The sequence below is a fragment of the Anomaloglossus baeobatrachus genome, chromosome 4 (genome assembly GCF_048569485.1).
Source record: "Anomaloglossus baeobatrachus isolate aAnoBae1 chromosome 4, aAnoBae1.hap1, whole genome shotgun sequence".
Classification (NCBI taxonomy): Eukaryota; Metazoa; Chordata; class Amphibia; order Anura; family Aromobatidae; genus Anomaloglossus; species Anomaloglossus baeobatrachus.
The window spans coordinates 490,360,616-490,383,306 of NC_134356.1; the positions used below are offsets into that span (position 1 = coordinate 490,360,616).

Genomic DNA, 22,691 nt, shown 5'->3' on the forward strand with positions numbered 1-22,691 from the left:
TATACTTCAAAAATAGATGGTGTTTGTCACTGCTTACCATGGACAGTATTTAGAGAAATAACTGGCTTCTTCATTAGAAACTAAACAGCCATTGGCTTTAGAGCTGGTGTGAATAGATAGATTTGCACATCCCATCCCATCAGCCACGACGATAATCTGTGGCTACTACATGGGAGCGGGAGAGCCATCTCTTACCTGATGTTATCTGTGACTCTTTCCTTGATTAGCCATCACATGCGTATCACATCACAATGATGACGTTGTGCCAGTCCGGCTAATCGAGTCGTGGATGGGCCATGCAAATAAATTCGCATTAACCTTAATTACCATTAAAAATAACAATGCAATCTTGTAATTTACTCCGAATAAGATGATTTATTTAAGATCCAATTTACAAGCCATCGGTTGGTAGCTTGTTCTTGTACCAGAACAGATTTTCACGATGGTCATCTTCAGCCTTTTGTCAGTGCACCCATGATATCCAGAGCGGGGCTGTACTATACAACTTTGTTACTGCCGTGTTTGGCGATAATGCTGATAACAGCATTACCCCTCAGATACAGTGGTCAATACCAACTGCTGCATCTAAGGTGTTTGGATGAATGGTGCCTCCGCTGTCTGCTGATCAGCATTAAGTGATATCATCGCAGAGCACTGATAGATTGCCAGGGCAGCTAGGGGTCTAATAAAGGCCCTAAATCTGCCGATCAATAGAATAGTAACATTATTTATGATTTAATGTGAACTGCATACAGTTAAATCACAATGGCCCCAATTCATCAAGTCTTGATTAGGAGCGGTGCTAGAGTCAGACACTACATACGTCTGTTGAGTTGCGTTCACGTCTGTATGCGCCTCACCCCAAATCCTACTAAAGTCCTTGCTTTGAGTAAGATCTGTGTTGTAGGGTGTGCCAGCTCTCGTTATTAATTTGCCAAGCAGCGGTCGCCTTGCCCCATCCTGCCCCATCTTCACTCACTTTGGCAAGAGTAAAAGCTTTGATGAATCAGGATTACTGTTTTGTTTGTTTTTATGTTTTTTTCTCCCTTAAAAACAGTTGAGAAAAGTTGATAAGTTATATGTACCCCAAATATTGCCATGGGAAAATACAACTCTGTCTGCAAAAAAGAAGCCCTCATAGGCATACTTGAAAAGAGAAAATGTTGGCAGTAGTGTATAGGCTAAGCCCATAATGGGTTCATCTTGCAGCTTATCTTTTAATTTATGTCATGTCATTTGTATTTTTTTTAACGATCAGCGTCAGGAGCTGGAATCTGAGAACAAGAAGTTGAAAAATGAATTAAATGAGTTAAGGAGAGCCATCACAGATAAAGTTTCCCCAGATCCATCCGGGCCGGGAGCTCCAGTATATAAAGTGCTGCTAGAACAAATGACCTCAGTAAGCGAGGAGTTAGAAGTACGGAAAGAAGAAGTGCTCATTCTCCGATCACAGCTAGTGAGTCAGATGGAAGCTATTCCACACAAGGTGAGCTGCACCACTTCCGCTTACACTGATCAGCTTATGGAAGCCAACCTGTCAACTGTCCGCTGTGTTTTATCTCATCATACCATACATTTAGACATGAAAATATGCTTCAAACTACACTATCATTATAATGGATGGTTATTGGTTATAGTTCTCTATCAATTATGTCATGGTAATTCTTTATAGTCTAATAGAAATAGAAATACATGTTTATAACAATTTTGATTAAAATCTGCAATTTTATGTAATAATTCATTATATTGGTCCCTTTGTATCAATTTGAAAGTGAGGCGAAACCAAAGAAATGAGTCTGAACATAACTTGGTATATGTGCTATGTGTAAGGCTCCTTTCACACATCAGTTTTTTCCATCAGTCCCAATCCATTTTGTGACTGATGCGATGGATCCCTTACAAAAAAGGATGTGTCGTACCACTTTTTCATGCCAAAGGACCTATATGACCCGAGAGAGAGAGATGAATTTACTCCATCTGAGCATGCTCAGTTACAAAACACTGAATCCGTCGACGGATTTATCATTTGACGGATGACGACGGATCCAGCGCCCATAGGCTTCCATTACACCAAACAACGGACGGCGACGGATCTGTCGCTGTCCGTTTTTTCAGCGCACAGAAAAAAACGTTATTGTTGACGTCTTCTCTGTCCGACGGACAACCATTTTTCGACGGATCCGTCGTATGACAGCTGTAACGTCAGGCCATCCGTCGCAATCCGTCGCCAATACAAGTCAATAGGAAAAAAAACTGATCCAGTGCTGGATCCATTTTTTTCTAAAGTCAACGGATTGAGCCTCTATTTGTATTATGTTCAAGAAACTACAACAAAACCAAAGAAGTGAGCCGGACCATAAGTTGGTAAATATGCAGTGTGTAAGAGCAAGTTCACACTGTGGCCACTTTACAGACAAAACCAAAAACAACCAAAATGTTAATTTACCCTGTAGTAAGTAAATAGTAATAGTAGATGGAAATAACATAGTTACTTAGTTAAAACATTTTTTTGTTAACAAAAAAAGCGTAAAAGCTATCCCATTTCAAAGTAAGGGTATATTCAATGATACCAATATTGTGAATCATTAGCTAAGGAGAACTTGTATGGTCTAGAACAAATCCCCTTGGAACCAAGTGTAAAAATATGACACTTAATCCACAGTTAAAGGGGAACTGTATTTTCAACACACTATATGTATAAATTAATAGTTTGGGTGAAGAAGCTTTGTAATATGTTATCTGAGAAATCCTCTTTTCTCCACTTATGAGATACAGCCTCCCTCCATCCCGTGACCTGGATACTCAGTTTATCATCAAATGGCTCCTATCCATTGTACTCATGAGTCCTAGAGGGGCTGCCAGTGCAGGGAGGTGTTAGCTTACACGGCATATTAAAATCTTGGAACAGGAGGGAATTCACAGCTACACTGCTTAATACCGCTGTTTAATGTGCTCCATGCTGCCGCTGCTTCTATTTATGTACTACCAAATAGATAAAGAGCAGGAATCCCTCTTTCTTTGTGTTTATTGTATGGGAGACATCATATCAGTTAGTCATTACCCATTAGCAATAAATTGCAAATTAGAAAGAGTGCTTGTAAAGGAAAAGACAGTAGAGAAATGCAGGAGACAAGACCAGAAATAGCGGTGTTCCTCATGTGCGCACACAGCACAGCTTTTTCTAGCACATTGTAAAGTGTAGGTTCCTTTAAATTCCGCTAGGTTTTCTTTCTCTCCAGAATGTTTTTTGTGCATTCCCCCTCCTCCCTTGGGAATAAATGCTGTAAATTTCCACGTTGGATTTTTGTGCTGAGAAATTACGTCACATGTGATTTCCACCTTGATAAATGGCAGATTAGTTCACTAGCATGTGGTGTTTCCAGGCCCGGTTAAGTCCTGCTTTTCCTTTTATTGGCTCTATTTCCAGTACTAATAATGGTTTCCACTAAGTGCAGTACAGTGTAATGTACGATGACTTAATTTCTTGATGATGTTTTCTAATTAAGGTTTTTTTTTTTCCTTTTTTATTTTTTTGGTGTTAATAAAGGATGACAAGGTAACGTATGCCATTGTTGCTGCCTTAGCTTTCTGCATGTAATGCATTCACCTTTTACTGCCGGCTCTTTAAAGGGAACCTGTCACCAGTTTTATGGCCTATAAGCTGCGTCCACCACCAGTGGGCTCTTATATACAGCATTCTAACATGCTTTATATAAGAGCCCAGGCCGCTGTGTAGAACATAAAAATTACTTAATAATACTCACCTAAACCGGTCGCTGCGGTGCGGTCTGGCCCGGTGGGCGGCACTGTTCTCCGGGACCGGCGCTTCCTCTCTATCTTGCTCCTCCGTCTTCTGAAGTCTGTGTATGACGCGTCCACGTCATACACACTCGCCGACACTGAGGTCCTGCGCAGGCACACTTTGATCTGCCTAGTGGTGGCCGCAACTTATAGGCCATAAAACTGGTGACAGGTTCCCTTTAAGCAAAGCCAGACTTTGTGCTGCCTCGTCCAGTGTTTCTTGTGTTTCTGTAGTCCATTTGTCGCTCTAATATGACGAATGACCGTAGCGTATACAGTCAGTATAGTCATCTGCTCCTCTGTTGTAGATCATTGCAACTAATACCTCATTTGACCTGTCATGTAAGAGTAAAATGTAGATTGGATGCAAACCTTAAAGCTTCATTATTGTGTGTTGATGCCCATTGATGCTAAGTTTCTACTGATTGAACCTCTTGTCAAGCAGGAACCATATTTTGGTCGGCCACCAATCCATAAAGGGGTTTTCAAGCTTTAATCATCTTTAACTTTTTTGAGGCTTAAAACTTGGTCTGTGTAAAATAAGAAAATTGGCCTTGCTTATCTCCTGCTGCTCCAGCACGGTCTCTCCTATTCTGCTCAGTGGTTTAATGTAGCTCAGTGATTGGCAGCAGTGGTTTAATATTGTGGATGCAATTTCACTGTTGTAGCCAGGTCAGCAAAGACCAGTTCAGTGCTGGAGCAACAGGCGGTAAGGCTCATATTGTTTATTTCTTTTACATTGACCAAGCCTTGAAAAAAAAAAAAAATTTAAAGATGAAAAACCTCTTTAAAGGGAATCTGTCATCAGGTTTTTGTTATGTAATCTGAGGACAGCATGATGTAAGTGTTAAAACGCAGAATTCAGTGATGTGTTACTTATAGGGCTCTGTGCTGTTGTTTACTTACAATGAAAGTTTTATCACCAAGAGACAAGTACTGCTGTGGCTAGGTTATATGCACCTACTAGACTGACCATGCCCCCTCCTCTATTAAGCAGCTCACTGTCTATATACAATGCACACAGAGAGTTGTGGCGTGGTCAGGGTTAGCTTTCTGAACTTTGCTGCACCCAGTAAACTAAGTGATACATCTTAGCTGGAATCAGGGTCTCTTTCCTATGGTATGCTGCTCTCAGATGAGGTAGCAAAACTTTGGTTGACAGATTCACTTTAAAGGGAATGTGTCACCAGGTTTTTGCAACCTAATCTTAGAGCAGCGTAATAAAGGGGCAGAGATCCTGATTCTAGCGGTTTGTCACTTACCGGGCTGCTTAGTGTATTTTTGTTAAAATCACGGATTAATCAACAGTAGATTATCATTAGAGGACTGCTTGCCGTGCTCCCAGATAGTCTAGCATATTTCTGCGCTCTGTAGAACTGCTAGATCTATAGCAGAGAAAGCATTGATTTTATTAAAATGACAGCAAATATCTCAGTAAGTGACACATCGCTGGAGTCAGGGTCTCTATCGCTACATTATGCTGCTCTCAGATGGGGGAGCACAAACCTTGTGACAGATTCCCTTTAATACTTTTTAAATGTACATTTACAATAGATAGCTAAACATTATAAGAATGATAATGTGTAAATTAAAGAAGAAATAAGTAAATAATCTTCTTGATAGATGTTATCACATACCATGATGACTCAGCGATTGTCCATAAGCAATTGCAATGTTTCTGGACTACGTATCTCAGCGGTCATTAAATGATTGTATTTTTCTTAAAGGCCAGTCTTTGCTTTCCAATGCTTGATAAATTGCCATTACATTGGCCTCTATGTAAAGACCATGGTTTCATCAGTTTTCAAAAAAATGTGGTGGCCCATCAAAAATGTATGACTGCAGATGACACCGGAGGGCCAAGCTACAGCACCCGGCTGAGGGAGATATGGCCGCTTTCCTGCAGCAGAATTATTAAAGATAGATCAGTGTAGTCCGTATATAAAGTAATAACTACACGCTTTATTCTTCAGGACACTATGACAGACACATTACCTATATCTGAGGATGTGAAGAAAATGAAGGACCACAGGGAGGTTGCTCAGGCTTATACCGGCATGAAGGAAACCAACAGGTAACTTATTACCCTTGATCATGCTACGTTTTGCTGGTTATAGTTAAAACCATTTTGGCTGTTTTGTTACATTTTATTTGCCAGACCATTGTTGGTATATGCACCTGCACTATTCATTGAAGAGGTAAGAGATGTGATCAGAGTCGGACTTGCTACCGGAGAAACCGCCGGTAATACCAGGCCTGGCTGCGGTTACCTGCATTGAACTCCGGAGCGGTCACCTGAGCCCCGTATAGCGGCCCAGCCTGTCCACAGCTGTGACATGAAATGAACCGCAATCGCCAGTGAATCACTCAGCGCTCGCGGTTCAGTCCTACAACCCAGAGTTCAGTCCAGGCTGCACTCCGGAGCTCTCACCAATGCAGGTAACCGCAGCCAGGCCTGGTATTACTGGCGGGTCCTCCGGTAGCCAGTCCGACACCGGATGTGATGAAGACAAAAACTATAGTAGCAGTTTGCAACAGTAACTTATTGACGATGGGGTGAAAAAGGATTGGGGAGGTTGAATTTTTTTCATGCCCAATCCTTCAGTTCTTCCTGGACATGGAAGCAAGTTATTCGTGAAGTCAGCACAGTGAATCTTATTTTTAAGTTACTAATAAGATTATATAGGCAAAACCCAAATATTTTTACAATCTATTACTTGACTGTCAATCTGTAAGTTTATCAATATTTTATACAATTAGAAATCTGCAACCCAGGCTAAAAAGTGTGATATTACATGTGCTGCAGCTAGGAGATAACAACAATATTTATCAATCTCCTATATTTCTAGCTTTTTTTTCAATAAAGAATCTTTTATGCGATCATATTGCACCCTTATAAAAAACGAGCTCACATTTACACCTATTGCCTTATGTGATGGGATTCTAAAGTGATGTGTGCGGACAGTATATAAGCTGATCAGCCTGTACATAGTCATTTTCTATCTGTAGGAAATAGTTTTTTCTTGAAAATCAAAAGCCATGTACTGATTAAAAGGATTTTCCCCTTTCAACTATTTTTGTGGGGATCTAGTTCTGCGCCTTCACCACTGCTTGTGTGATTGTGTACAGACTGTAATGGTGACAATAGTGCTGCAGGCTTACGCAGGGCTCAGTGGTAGAAGGTTCGATCTTCTGACTCCAGAGATTGGCTGCAGCACTGTTGATCTGACAGTACTGCTACAGCCTAAAGGGTGCTTTACCCGCTGCGACATCGCTAGCGATCTCGTTAGCGATGTGACACGCCAAATCGCAGATGCGATCTGCCGAGATCACACACAGGTCGGTTTTTATAGCGGCGGTCACATGTGCGATCTCAGCAGATCGCATCTGCGATCTGGCGTGTCACATCGCTAACGAGATCGCTAGCGATGTCGCAGTGTGTAAAGCACCCTTTACACATTCACTGGAGCAATTGCACAGTGCTGGACCTGGGAAAGGTGAGTATCAGATGGTTTTATTTTTATTATTATTATTATTATTATTAATATGGTCAAGACCATATTCACATTTTTGATCTAATATGGTCCTCACTAGTGATGAGTGAGCACAACCATGCTTGTTGCTCGGTACTATTAACGAGCAGTTAATGCTCGGCTAGGCGTAACTTGAGTACCAGAGTATAATGGAAGTCAATGTGGAACTTCAGCATTTTTCTGGAAGATTTCATGGAAAAATGCTAGACTTCCCCATTGACTTTCATTATACTCAGGTACTTGAGTTGCGCCTATCCGAACATTAACTGCTCGTTAAGAGTACCGAGCACGCAAGCATGGTAGTGTCACTCATCACTAGTCCTCATATCTTAAAGGGAACCTGTCACCACTTTTTTGGCGTATAAGCTGCGGCCACCACCACCGGGCTCTTATATACAGCATTCTAACATGCTGTATATAAGAGCCCTGGCCGCTGTGAGAACATAAAAAACACTTTACACTGTGTGCAGAATTATTAGGCAAATAAGTATTATTGATCACATGATACGTTTTATACATGTTGTCCTACTCCAAGCTGTATAGGCTTGAGAGCCAACTACCAATTAAGTAAATCAGGTGATGTGCATCTCTGTAATGAGGAGGGGTTGGGTGTAGTGATATCAACACCTTATATAAGGTGTGCTTAATTATTAGGCAACTTCCTTTCCTTTGGCAAAATGGGTCAGAGGAGAGATTTGACGGGCTCTGAAAAGTCCAAAATTGTGAGATGTCTTGCAGAGGGATGCAGCAGTCTTGAAACTGCCAAACATTTGAAGCGGGATCACCGAACAATCAAGTGTTTCATGGCAAATACCCAACAGGGTCGCAAGAAGCGTGTTGAGCAAAAAAGGTGCAAAATAACTTACCATGAATTGAGGAAAATCAAGCGTGAAGCTGCCAAGATGCCATTTGCCACCAGTTTGCCCATATTTCAGAGCTGCAACGTTACTGGAGTATCAAAAAGCACAAGGTGTGCCATACTCAGGGACATGGCCAAGGTAAGGAAGGCTGAAAAACGACCACCTTTGAACAAGAAACATAAGATAAAACGTCAAGACTGGGCCAAGAAATATCTTAAGACTGATTTTTCAAAGGTTTTATGGACTGATGAAATGAGAGTGACTCTTGATGGGCCAGATGGATGGGCCAGAGGCTGGATCAGTAAAGGGCAGAGAGCTCCACTCCGACGCCAGCAAGGTGGAGGTGGGGTACTGGTATGGGCTGGTATCATCAAAGATGAACTTGTGGGACCTTTTCGGGTTGAGGATGGAGTGAAGCTCAACTCCCAGACCTACTGCCAATTTCTGGAAGACAACTTCTTCAAGCAGTGGTACAGGAAGAAGTCGGTATCGTTCAAGAAAAACATGATTTTCATGCAGGACAATGCTCCATCACATGCATCCAACTACTCCACAGCGTGGCTGGCCGGTAAAGGTCTAAAAGATGAAAAAATGCCATGGCCCTCTTGTTCACCTGATCTAAACCCTTTAGAGAACCTGTGGTCCCTCATAAAATGTGAGATCTACAGGGAGGGAAAACAGTACACCTCTCGGAACAGTGTCTGGGAGGCTGTGGTGGCTGCTGCACGCAATGTTGATCGTAAACAGATCAAGCAACTGACAGAATCTATGACTGGTAGGCTGTTGAGTATATTGGTCACTAATTTTTGGGGTTTTGTTTTTGCATGTCAGAAATGTTTATTTCTAAATTTTGTGCAGTTATATTAGTTTACCTGGTGAAAATAAACAAGTGAGCTGGGAATATATTTGGTTTGTATTAAGTTGCCTAATAATTCTGCACAGTAATAGTTACCTGCACAAAAAGAGATCCTCCTAAGATAGCCAAATCTAAAAAAAAAAAAAAACCACTCCATCTTCCAAAAATAATAAGCTTTGATATTTGAGTCTTTTGGGTTGATTGAGAACATAGTTGTTGATCAATAATAAAAAAAAATCCTCTAAAATACAACTTGCCTAATAATTCTGCACACTGTGTAAAATACTTACCTAACGGTCGTGCGGTTGGCTATATGGGCGTCTCCATTCTCCGTTGCTGGCGCCACCTCTTTCCGCCATCTTCGTCCTCTTTCTGAAGCCTGTGTGCATGACGCGTCTACGTCATACACACTCGCCGATCCTGCGCAGGCGCACTACAATACTTTGATCTGTCCTGCTCAGGCGAGTGTGGATGACGTCGGACGCGTCATGCACCGTGGCTAGAGAAGGAGGACGAAGATGGCCGAAAGAGGCACGACCGTTAGGTAAGTATTATAAAGTGTTTTTTATGTTCTCACTGCGGCCTGGGCTCTTATATACAACATGTTAGAATGCTGTATATAAGAGCCCGGTGGTGGTGGCCGCAGCTTATACGCCAAAAAAGTGGTGACAGGTTCTCTTTAAGGAATGTGTCAGAAGGATTCTAAGCTACATAACTTATAAGTGACTTGTTTACGACGTATTAAAGGGGTGGTTCACCCATTTTTTTTATTTTCTGTATGAGCTCTACTTACCTTTCTAGGCGTCTTCTCCATTGGCTTCTGTTTCCAGTTCTGGCACTGAGCGGCGCTATCGTGCACGCTCAGTGCCGGTCACATGACCCCCTGGAGCTGTGGCCGCCGGCATCCTCTGACGTCCCGGCATTTCCGGGCTCTCAAACAAGACGGGTACGTCACAGGATGCCGGCGCCACTCAGATTGAGTGACAGGGCTGTGGGCGGTGACTACCGCACGTCACAGCTCAGCATCGAGGGGAGGATCCGGAGGAAGTCAGTGTGGAGTCGGAAGCGTCCTGCAGAGAGGCTGAGGCACGGGGCGCAGTGTGCAGTACAGGGGGGTCTTTAGCTGAATCCCCCCCTGCACGTAAGTATGTGCTCACACTGTCCACCCGCCCGCTCTGCTGCGATGTCAGGAGAGCGGCCGGTGTCGGGCAGTGTGATCGTGTGCTCCTCCCAGCAGCAAGACACTGGCATGTCACCGCTGTGCTCTGCCATCTGTCCTGCTGCATGGGACCAACTGTCTGCACTCTGTCACCTGCACCACAAGTCACAGAGTGGAGACAGTTGGTGACAGAGCACCTCTGCCCCCCCCTCTTCTTTCCCCACTCTCTTCTCTCCCCCCACTCTTCTCCCCCTCCCCTCTTCCCTGACCCCTCTTATCCCTCTCTCCTCTCCCCTCTCTTTTCCCTCGCTCTCTTCCCCCCTGTGCTCTCTTTTCCTCCCCCCTGTGCTCTCTTTTCCTCCCCCCTGCGCTCTCTTTTCCTCCCCCCGCGCTCTCTTTTCCTCCCCCCGCGCTCTCTTTTCCTCCCCCCGCGCTCTCTTTTCCTCCCCCCTGCGCTCTCTTTTCCTCCCCCCTGCGCTCTCTTTTCCTCCCCCCTGCGCTCTCTTTTCCTCCCCCCTGCGCTCTCTTTTCCTCCCCCCTGCGCTCTCTTTTCCTCCCCCCTGCGCTCTCTTTTCCTCCCCCCTGCGCTCTCTTTTCCTCCCCCCTGCGCTCTCTTTTCCTCCCCCCGCGCTCTCTTTTCCTCCCCCCTGCGCTCTCTTTTCCTCCCCCCTGCGCTCTCTTTTCCTCCCCCCTGCGCTCTCTTTTCCTCCCCCCTGCGCTCTCTTTTCCTCCCCCCTGCGCTCTCTTTTCCTCCCCCCTGCGCTCTCTTTTCCTCCCCCCTGCGCTCTCTTTTCCTCCCCCCTGCGCTCTCTTTTCCTCCCCCCTGCGCTCTCTTTTCCTCCCCCCTGCGCTCTCTTCCCCCCCCCCTCGCTCTCTTCTCCCCCCCTCGCTCTCTTCTCCCCCCCTCGCTCTCTTCTCCCCCCCTCGCTCTCTTCTCCCCCCCGCTCGCTCTCTTCTCCCCCCCGCTCGCTCTCTTCTCCCCCCCGCTCGCTCTCTTCTCCCCCCCGCTCGCTCTCTTCTCCCCCCCGCTCGCTCTCTTCTCCCCCCGCTCGCTCTCTTCTCCCCCCCGCTCGCTCTCTTCTCCCCCCCGCTCGCTCTCTTCTCCCCCCCGCTCGCTCTCTTCTCCCCCCCGCTCGCTCTCTTCTCCCCCCCGCTCGCTCTCTTCTCCCCCCCCGCTCGCTCTCTTTCCCCCCCCCGCTCGCTCTCTTTTCCTCCCCCCCCTCGCTCGCTCTCTTTTCCCTCGCTCTCTCCTGGCATGGTCAGTACAGAAATCTCTCCATCGTGGAGGGGTGAGAGGGAGTAATAAACATGGAGTCCCTACTGTGTCTGTGTATTTATTTCTAATAAAGTATTTTTCTCTGTGTGGTCTTTTTTTTTTTTTTTTTAAAACCCTTTATTGGAGATTCTTAATGGCCAGGTCAACCTTGGACTGACATTTAGAATCTCGGGCTTTATACCAGCGGGTAAAACATAGCTGGTATTAACCCCTTATTACCCAGCATGCCATCTGCCACCAGGGCCACTGGAAGAGTTGGATACAGCGCCAGAAGATGGCGCTTCTATAAAAGCGCCATTTTCTGGGGCGGCTGTGGACTGCAATTCGCAGCGGGGGGCCCAGAAAGTTTGGGCACCCTTCACTGCGGATTCCAATCCCCAGCTGCCTAGTTGTACCTGGCTGGACTCAAAAATTCGGCGAAGCCCATGTCATTTTTTTTTTTAATTATTTCATGAAATAAAAAAAAAAAAAAGGGCTTCTCTATATTTTTGGTTCCCAGCCGGGTACAACTAGGCAGCTGGGGGTTGGGGGCAGCCCGTAGCTGCCTGCTGTACCTGGCTAGCATACAAAAATATGGCGAAGCCCACGTCATTTTCTTAAAAAAGTTTTCAGGGAAAAACCTTTATAAAAAAAAAAAGCTTCCCTGCATTTCTATTGCCAGTGAAAGTAACACCAAGCAGCGGGGGCTAGCAGCCAGTAGCTGCTTTGGTTACCCTTAGCAACAGAAAATGCAGCGGGAGCCCACAAACAATGTGATTTTTTTGTTTTTTTATTTTTAATGAATTTTTTTTTTAAAAAAAAAAGGCATGGGCTTCGCCCATCGAGCACCAGAGCATTTTACTGCTCAATTCATCCCAAGTAATCAGATGACTCCAGTGTTGGCCGATTACTTGTTCTGTGTCCCCCTGCATCCATCGCAGCGTGTACGGGCTGTGAGGTCAGCGGAGTGGAGACAGTGACATGCTCTGCTCTGACACATAGTGTGCTGCATGTCACTATCTTTCTCCACTCTGGCACTTGTTGTGCAGGTGACCGGATGCTACATGTCACTAACTGTCTCCATTATGGGACTTGTTGTGCAGGTGAGAGTGTATACAGTTGGTACTATGCAGCAGAAATCACAGAGTGGGGCAGTTAGTGACATGTATCATCCGGTCACCTGCACAACAAGTCCCAGAGTGGATACAGTGACATGCAGCACACTATGTGTCAGAGCAGAACATGTCACCAACTTGCTCTGCTCTGTCACCTGCGGTGCTGCATGTCACGTTTTTGCCGCGATTTGGTGCCTTTATTGCTCACTGCGTTTTTAATCAGTGCACAATGCCATTAAAGATTGTTGATGAAAAAAATAAAAAAGGTCTGATGTCATTTCCTTATTCAAAATGTTCATTGTATGCAGGAGAGCAGACAGCAGCTGCAGAACTACAAGGCTCAGCATCCTCCATCCAGGACTGTATGCAGTTTTTTACCCAAAAAGAAAAAAAAATGACGTGGGCTTCGCCATATTTTTGTATGCTAGCCAGGTACAGCAGGCAGGTACGGGCTGCCCCCAACCCCCAGCTGCCTAGTTGTACCCGGCTGGGAACCAAAAATATAGAGAAGCCCTTTTTTTTTTTTAATTATTTCATGAAATAATTTAAAAAAAAAATGACGTGAGCTTCGCCTAATTTTGGTGTCCAGCCGGGTACAACTAGGCAGCTGGGGATTGGAATCCACAGTGAAGGGTGCCCATGCTTTCTGGGCACCCCCACTGCGAATTGCAGTCCGCAGCCACCCCAGAAAATGGCGCTTTCATAGAAGCGCCATCTTCTGGCGCTGTATCCAACTCTTCCAGCTGCCCTGATGCCGGGTGGCTAGCCGGGTAATAATGGAGTTAGGGCTAGCTGTATATTATCAGCTAGCCCTAAGCCCGAAATTCATGGTGTCACGCCAATATTAGACATGGCCACCATGAATTTCTAGTAATGATAAAAAAAAAAAAAAAAACACAACACACAGAAAAATATTTTTATTAGAAATAAAACACAACACAATTAGTGACTCCATCTTTATTGAAATAAACCCCCCTCCGCAGTAATCCTGGGTCAGGGTCCCGCGACGTCCAATCCAGATCCAATATCATCTGATCGGTTTGCTGGAAGGCAAAGCGATCAGATGATGTGTCAGGTTAAACTACGTGAATCCCATCACACATCAGCTGATTGTATAAAAGCCGATTATACAATCAGCTGATGCATCGGTGCAAAAAAAAAAAAAAAAATACTCACGTCTGTGATGATTACCGGCAGCTCCTGCAGCGGAGTCTGATCCTGGCCCATCACTGCAGGAGCTGCCGGCTATCAGCTGATAGCCGGCCGGGCGCGAAAAAGCCGGCGAGACTACGATCAGCTGATGCGTCAGGTGACTGCATCAGGTGATCCACCGCCAGGTCCTGCAAGCTTCGTGCGTGCCCCGGGGAGACTGCACACAGCCGATGCGGCGGGACCGAGACAGGGGCTGGAAGCAGGCATGGCACCCGGACCCTGCAGACAGGTGAGTATGACATACACACACACATACACACATTGTATATACACACACACTGTATATACGCGCACACACTGTATATACACACACACACTATATATACACACTCTCACACACACTGTATATACACACACACACTGTATATACGCACACACTGTATATACACACACTGTATATACGCACACACACTTTCTTCCCCTGGCTGTGTAGAGTAGAGCTGCTGCTGTCTCTGTGTGATTGATGATCTCAGTGCATCCACTGGGAAGAGGCAGGGAGGAGGGTTTGGGTGGGAGCAGAGTGGGTGTATTAGACACAATGGGTGTGTTAGATAAGCTAGACACCGCCCTAGAGCCACAAAGAATTCTGGGACTTGTAGGAACTGAACACAGGAAGTCAGAGGAGAGATTAACCCCGTCAGAGCTGGAGCCAGCAATGAGCATGTGCTGCTAGTGCACAATGAAAGGTAATTTTGCTGAAAAAACATAATAGATGTGTTGAGGGGCACATATTAGCAAGATTTATCAGAAAAAAAAAAAATCAGTTTTGGTAACTGGACAACTTCTTTAAGTTTGCCATACCCGTTAGACATAAGTCGACTGTATCTACGAGTATTTAGAGGACTTGCCACCTCTAGTAAATATTAAGGGGGGTTTGGGATTATCTTTCAATGTCAGGAAAAATGATTGCGTATTTTGAATTTTAGCATGTCCAGTCTTTAGCACAGAAAATGCCAAATGGACAATATTTTTTTTTTTATTATCCCATGGTTGTGCCGACCTTTCCCTTCAGACTTCAACATGTCTAATCTTTTTGTTTTCCATGGAAACAAGCCATCAGCCCACCTCTCGCCAGTGGCCTATTCCCTCTACACATACAGACCTTATGTTCTGCTGAACCCAAGTATTTATGTTTATGGGGAATTCATTAGGATAAAACTGTTGGATGATCGAGCATTCAGCTGACTGCAATTAGATCTATTCATACCTGCTTGAGCCGCAGAGCCTGAATGCTGAGGACGAGGAGTAGGCCTGGAGATATTACAGTTTATGAATTTAGAAAAAAACCCTAAGATAGGTGATGTTTGGCACCTCAAGCTGTGGATCCAACACAGAAATACAAATTCTGTTTTGTTTTTTTCTTTCCACCAATCTGACCCTGATGCTACAGAGGGACACTGATGCTACTGAGGGGCCCCCCAGTCTTCTTTGGACTGGAGCCCATTCTGAAACACTTGCTGTCTATCCACACTTAGGCAAGAAATTGGTCACATTTCTATGTTTTTGTTACAGGTCTGTATTCATCTGCCCAGAATCCATCCAAGGGAGCAGATTATTTCCATTGTCTAGCACAGTGGGGGCAGAGATAAATGTCCACCACTAAGAACTGTTCTTTAGGATTTATCTAGATGTAGAAACTTGGCACTCAAGATCAATGTGAACATTGGATTTTATTGTGAAGAACTTGTAGGACCAGCACAAGCACAGATGTTTTGGTCAAAGACCTTGATCAGTGTGTGCGCAGAGGGTCCTCAGAAAGTATAGCAGCGTGGCAAACGGCATAGCTGGGTATGATGCGGTGTCCACCGCTGTCTATACCACATACAGTGGTGGACACCGCGTCATACCCAGTTACGCCATTTGCCAAGTTGCTATACTTTCTAAATACTTTCTAAAGACCACCTGCGCACACACTGATGAAGGTCTTTGACCAAAACATCTGTGCTTGTGCTGGTCCTACAAGTTCTTCACAATAAAATCCACTATTCACATTGATCTTGAGTGCCAAGTTTCTACATCTACTTGAGACGGTTTGGACCCTACTTGAGCATCACCCCAGAAATGACGAGTGTATCAACTCACTTTAGGATTTATTGACGTTATTATTGACATTCTCATAGTGCTTAAAACATTGTTTTGTGAAGCCAGATTTTCACTGCTTTCTTTTATTTTCATCATCTTCTTCCATACATTTTCTGTTTCATCATTATTTTATTTTCTTTTAATCGTTTTGAAAAAAAGAATCCCGCCGCAAGATTACCATACGCTGAACGAGGATGGAGAGCTATGGCTGGTGTATGAAGGGTTAAAACAGGCCAACAGGTTACCAAATTCATCAGCATAGGGATTTGGGATCTGCGTTTTACTAACCATGGCAAGAGCTTAAACCATGCACTAAATTGGAAATGGCAATCCTGAACGTGGTGAAAAAGGACACATTGGCGTTTTAATTTTATGCCTAAATCTTTATATTACTGATCTCATCGCCAAGTGAATTATAACATAAGCGCACATGACCCAGAAATTATACTGGTCCCCATATACATGATTAGTGCAGGTTTAAGGCGCCCAAGTGGGCATTGTGGTGGGTCTCCGGAGTGGCATGCAGTTTCTTATTTTCTGGGTTGTGTTTGTTCACCTTATCTTCTGCTTGCTTTAATTGGTACAAGGTATACAGAGTTTAATAAGGTGAATACATCTGTGTGTTTTTACCCAACAAATATTGCTTACTGCAGCCTATTAAAGCTTCAACCTCACCGGTAATGGTGCTGGTCACCTTTCCTTTTAGTATTCTGCCATAGACTCACTGTGGGAGATTTCTTTTTATCAAACACCTCTGTCCCCTGGTGGTACCTTTTTGGTTGTTTATTTTTTTTTAATTTCTTTGTCGCTCCATTGGGAGACCCAGACAATTGGGTGTATAGCTATTGCCTCTGGAGGCCACACAAAGTATTACACTTAAAAGTGTAAGGCCCCTCCCCTTCTGGCTATACACCCCCAGTGGGATCACTGGCTCACCAGTTTTGTGCTTTGTGCGAAGGAGGCAACACATCCACGCATAGCTCCACTTTTTAGTCAGCAGCAGCTGCTGACTATGTCGGATGGAAGAAAAGAGGACACATATAGTGTCCCCAGCATGCTCCCTTCTCACCCCACTGTATGTCGGAGGTGTTTGTAAGGTTGAGGTACCCATTGCGGGTACGGCGGCAGGAGCCCACATGCTGATTCCTTCCCCATCCCTTTTTACAGGGCTCTGGGTGAAGTGGGATTTACCGGTCTCCAGGCACTGAGACCGTGCTCCATCTACAGCCCCTGGAGAAGATGCTGGATGGAGCGGAGTACATCAGGGACATGGCCCTGCTTCCTCAAGGTACTCTGTGTCCCCGTGCATTTGGCGCTCACACCGCAGCATGCTGGGTGTTGTAGTGCGCCGGGGGACATCAGCGCTGCGGCGCCTGTGCCATGGCCTCATTCAGCTTTGCTGAAGCAGGCTCACTTATGGGAATTGGTCGCGCCGGCCGCTGGGACTGCGGCGCGGCTGGCACTTGTAGTGCGCCGGGGACTTCAGCGCGGCCTGCGCTTTTACGGCGGCCGCGCTGATAACTAGAGTCCCCGGCTTTTGCGGCCTGCTTCCGTTCGTTCCCGCCCCCAGACCTGCCAGTCAGGAGAGGGGCGGGACGCTGGCCACTTCCAGGAATCGGTCGCGCCGGCCGCTGGCAGCGGCGCGGCTGGCACTTGTGGTGCGCCGGGGACTTCAGCGCGGCCCGCGCTTTTACGGCGGCCGCGCTGATAACTAGAGTCCCCGGCTTTTGCGGCCTGCTTCCGTTCGTTCCCGCCCCCAGACCTGCCAGTCAGGAGAGGGGCGGGACGCTGGCCACTTCTATGAATCAGTCGCGCCGGCCGCTGGAACTGCGGCGCGGCTGGCACTTGTGGTGCGCCGGGGACTTCAGCGCGGCCCGCGCTTTTACGGCGGCCGCGCTGTTAACTCGAGTCCCCGGCTTCTGGGCCTAGTCTCCCTTCGTTACCGCCCACAGGCCTGACAGTCAGGGTAGGGGCGTGACGCTGCATAGAGCAGAGCTGAGAGCTGGAGTATGTTTTGCATACTCCACCCCTCTCACTGTGTGCACTGTGAAACCGGATTCCCGCACTTTCTCAGGCACGCCCACGGCTTCCTTCTCTACAAGGACACCGGCAGCCATTAGTGTCAGTTTCTGTACGATACAGAGACAAGTGTGGAAGACCCTGGCATTCTGATAGTCACACAATCGCTGTAACAGGCGTTAAGCAGCACCTGTGGTGCTAACCCCACTAGTGCAGAAGTGCACTTATAGATATGCTTGTACTATATACATTGCACTGTTTGGTCGCACGTTGTATATACCCTCCTGGATTATGCGGAGGAGTTATCAGCATATTCTCTGTGTAAACAAAGGTGCAGAACCACATGTTTTTCTATACAGCTGGTACAGCATGTACGGCTATACGGCCGGCAGGTACATAGACTCCCATTGTATGCACTAATGGCCAGGGGATGAGGACGGTGTCTGCAGTATTTACTGACAGTTTTTCTGAGACTATGGCTATGATACTAGAAGCCTAGCAGTCCGGACATGTCTCTCACAATATGGGCACTGTTGAATCATTGATCCATGGCCCCCCTCAGTGTGAATAATTAACAGCTCCGGGAATGTCACACGCATCCCAGAGTCACGGCTCTGCACGGACGTCAGTCCCAGACAGCCTAAGTGGGCTCGCTATGAGCGGCCTCGGTTTCATCAGGGTCCTAACAGAAGGACTCGCTGTGTAATGAGGCGGAAGTAGCGGCTCAGGATTCTGATCCTGAGACCGCTCTCAATCTGGATACACCTGATTGTGACGCCATACTAAATAATCTTATAGCGTCCATCTATAGAATGTGGGTTATTTCTCACAGCTCCTCCAGTGGAGGAGTCAGCTTCACGTATTTTTCTGGACCACTCTGCCTTCAGAGAGGCAGTCCAGGAACACCACGCTTATCCAGATATGCGCTTCTCCAAACGGCTTAGGATACACGTTATCCCTGTCCCCTGACTTGGTCAAGGACTGGACCCAATGTCCCGAGCGGCATCCTCCAATCTCCAGGCTTGTAGCTAGATCCATAGTTGCAGTGGGAGATGGAACTGCAAACTCAAAGATGCCACTGACAGACAGATGGATCTCTGGTCGAAAGCCATCTATGAGGCTGTCGGCGCACCGTTGGCTCCGGCATTCTCTCCCTTGGGGCACTCCAAGCTATTTCAGCTTGTCTTACACAGATTGACACGGTTACACGTACATCTGTGCCGCAGGTGGCATCCTTAACCTCTCAAATGTCTGCATTTGTTTCTTACGCGATTCAGGTTGTCCTGGACTCTGCGAACCGTGCGGCGGTAGCCTCCGCTACTCCGTGTTTTTAAGCAGAGCCTGGTCTGCTCGTTAAGTGAATGGAAGGCAGATTCTGCTTCCAAAAAAGGTTGCCTAACCAGTTGCCTTTTTCTGCTGACCGACTGTTTGGTGAGCGTTGGATGTAACCATCAAACAGTCCAGGGGTAAGGATTCATCCTTTCCTCAGCCCGGACACAACAAACCCCAACAGAGCAAGAGGCAGTCGGGGTTTTCGGCCTTTTCGAGGCTCGGGCAGGTCCCATTTTTCCTCGTCCAATGTGGACTCAAAAGGATCAGAGGAGCTAAGATTCTTAGCGGGCTCAGTCTCGCCCAAAAAAGCGACAGTCTGAAAACCCGCTTCCAAGGCTGCTTCCTCATGACTTGCGGCCTCGGTCGGTAGCAGGCTCTCCCGCCTTGGCGATATTTAGCTGCCATAGGTCAATGACCATTGAGTGTGAGACATTCTGTCTCACGGGTACAGGATAGAGCTCACTTCTCGTCCTCCAACTCGATTCTTCAGAATTTCTCCACCTCCCGGCCGGGCCGCTGCTCTTCTGCAAACAGGGTGCACTCTATAGGCAGAAAGAGTGATGACCCCCGTTCCTCTTCAGGAACAAGGTCACGGTTTTTACCCCAAATTCTTTGCGGTACCTATAACAACGGGCCGTTCCGTCCCGTTCTGGATCTAAAAATGCTCAGCAAGCTCGTGGACACCAGGCGGTTCCGGATGGAATCCCTCCGCCATGTCATCGCCTCAAGGTCCCAAGGATATTTCCTAGCATCATTAGGCATCAAGGATGCTTATCCACACGTGCCGATTGATCCAGAGCACTAGCGTTTCTACGCTTCGTTATAGGAGACGAACACCCTCTGTTCGTAGCTCTACCTTCCGGCTAGCGACAGTCCAACTGGTCTTCGCCAAGGTCAGGGCAGCAGTAGTCACAGTCCTGCACTCTCAGGGTCACTCTGTGGTCCCGTATTTAGACGATCTACTTGTCAAGGCACTCTCTTAGGAAACATGCCAACACTGCCCGAACGTTGCGCTGGAGACTCTCTAGAGTTTTGGGTGGATCATCAACTTTTTAAAGTCAGATCCGACCCCGACCCTATCGATAACATATCTAGGCATAGAGTTTCTTACTCTCTCAGCGATAGTGAAGCTGCCGCTAGACAAACAGCATTCACTACGGGCTGCAAGCTCTTCTTTAAGAACCAGTCGCACACATTGAGACGCCTCATGCACTTCCTACGTAAGATGGTAGCAATGGAGGCAGTTCCTTTCGCGCAGTTTTACTGCGTCCACTACAATGGGACATTCTCCGCCAATGGGACGAGGAGTCGACGTCCCTCAACAGAGTCGTCGTTCTTTCTCAGGCGGCCAAGGAATCTCTACGGTGGTGGCTTCTTCTCACCTCTTGGTCAAAAAGAAGGTCCTTCCTATCCCCGTCCTGGGCGATAGTTACGACAGACGCGAGTCTATCAGGGTGGGGAGCAGTTTTTCTCCACTACAGCGCTCAGGGTACGTGGACTCAGCAAGAGTCCACTCTTCAGATCAATGTTCTTGAACACAGAGCAGTGTATCTTGCCCTACAATCCTTCCAACAGCGGCTGGAAAGCAAGCATATCCGACTTCAGTCGGACAGCTCCACAGCGGTGGCATACATCAACCACCAAGGAAGAACGCGCAACCGGCAAGCCTTCCAGGAAGTCCGGCAGGTTCTGATGTGGGTGGAAGACACGGCATCCACCATATCCACAATTCACATCCCAAGTGTGGAAACTAGGAAGCTGACTTCCTAAGTCGCTGAGGTGTGGCCGAAAGAGTATGGTCTCCTCACCCGGACGGGTTTCAGGAGATCTGGCGCCGCTGACAGAGGCCGGACGTCGATCTAATGGCGTCACGGCACAACAACAATGTGCCAGCTTCATGGCACGGTTTCACAATCATCGAGCTCTGGCGGCAAACGCCTTAGTTCAGCATTGGTCGCAGTTCCAGCTACCTTAGGTGCCACCTCTGGCATTGTTGCCCAGAGTACTGCGCTAGATCAAGACCGACTGCGGCCGCGCCATCCTCGTCGCTACAAATTGGCCGAGGATGTTGTGCCGTACAAGCGGCCGTTAGAGCCCTGAGATCTGAACAAGGTTCTAATTGCTCTCCAGATGCCGCCTTTCGAGCCTTTGAAGGATGTCTCCCTTCCCGTTTTTCACGGGAAGTGGCCTTCTAGTAACGGTCTCGTCTCTTAGGAGAGTTTCCGAGCTAGCAACGCTCTCATACAAACTCCCTTCCTGGTCCTTCACCAGGACAGGGTAGTTCTGCGTCCGGTTCCGGAATTTCTCCCTAAGGTGGTATCTCATTTTCATATCAATCAGGATATCACCTCACCTTCTTTGTGTCCTCGTCCAGTCCATCAATTTCAGAAAGATTTGCAATCTGTTGGTTCTGGTGAGAGCACTCAGGTTCTACTTCCCGCATGGCGCTCCTGCGCCACCCGGATGCACTCTTTGTCCTTGTCGCTGGTCGGCGTAAACAGTCGCAAGCTTCCAGATCCACCCTTGCTCGGGGGCTCGAGGAACCAATTCTTGAAACCTACAGTTCTACTGGGCTTCTGGTTCTCTCAAGGCCGAAGGCCCATTCTACCAGAGCCGTGGGTGCATCCTGGGCATTACGGCACCAGGCTACGGCTCAGCAGGTGTGTCAGGCACCCACCTGGTCGAGTCTACTTACTTTTACCAAGCATTATCAGATGCATACCTACGCTTCGGTAGACGCCAGCCTAGGTAGATAAGTCATTCAGGCGGCGGTTGGCCACCTGTAGGAGAGGGCCGTTTGACGGCCCTATCATGAGGTATTCTTTTACCCACCCAGGGATTGCTTTTGGACATCCCAATTGTCTGGGTCTCCCAATGGAGCGACAAAGAAGAAGGGAATTTTGTTTACTTACCGTAAATTCCTTTTCTTCTAGCTCCAATTGGGAGACCCAGCACCCGCCCTGTTTTCTCGGGGTTTTTCTGTTTTTTCGGGTACACATGTTGTTCATGTGGTATGGTTCAGTTCTCCGATGTTTCCTCGGATTGAATTGGTCTTTAAACCAGTTATTGGCTTTCCTCCTTCTTGCTTTGGCACTAAAACTGGTGAGCCAGTGATCCCACTGGGGGTGTATAGCCAGAAGGGGAGGGGCCTTACACTTTTAAGTGTAATACTTTGTGTGGCCTCCAGAGGCAATAGCTATACACCCAATTGTCTGGGTCTCCCAATTGGAGCTAGAAGAAAAGGAATTTACGGTAAGTAAACAAAATTCCCTTCTTTTTTATCAAGTTCTTTCACTTCTTTTTATGTCTTTCCTACAAAATAATTTTGCTTTCAAACACTAAAATATAATAATTGAGAAATTAGACTAAATTGCAATGACATTTTTAATCTGCTTCTGTTAGGCGTCCTGTCTGCATGGCATTTATGGAATCTGGAGAGCGTATATTCACACTTTATTATTCTCCTA

General features: G+C 46.7%; 1 protein-coding gene across 1 annotated transcript in view; it reads left to right on the forward strand.

Annotated features, from left to right (window-relative positions):
* Positions 1-22,691, forward strand: part of MYO5A (myosin VA) — a 276,256-nt gene that overhangs the window by 215,234 nt on the left and 38,331 nt on the right. Inside the window, exons 28-31 of the mRNA XM_075345778.1 lie at positions 1,259-1,486; positions 3,548-3,556; positions 5,775-5,875; positions 16,033-16,113. Coding sequence (XP_075201893.1) covers positions 1,259-1,486; positions 3,548-3,556; positions 5,775-5,875; positions 16,033-16,113 — 419 coding nt within the window. The remainder of the gene's footprint in view (positions 1-1,258; positions 1,487-3,547; positions 3,557-5,774; positions 5,876-16,032; positions 16,114-22,691) is intronic.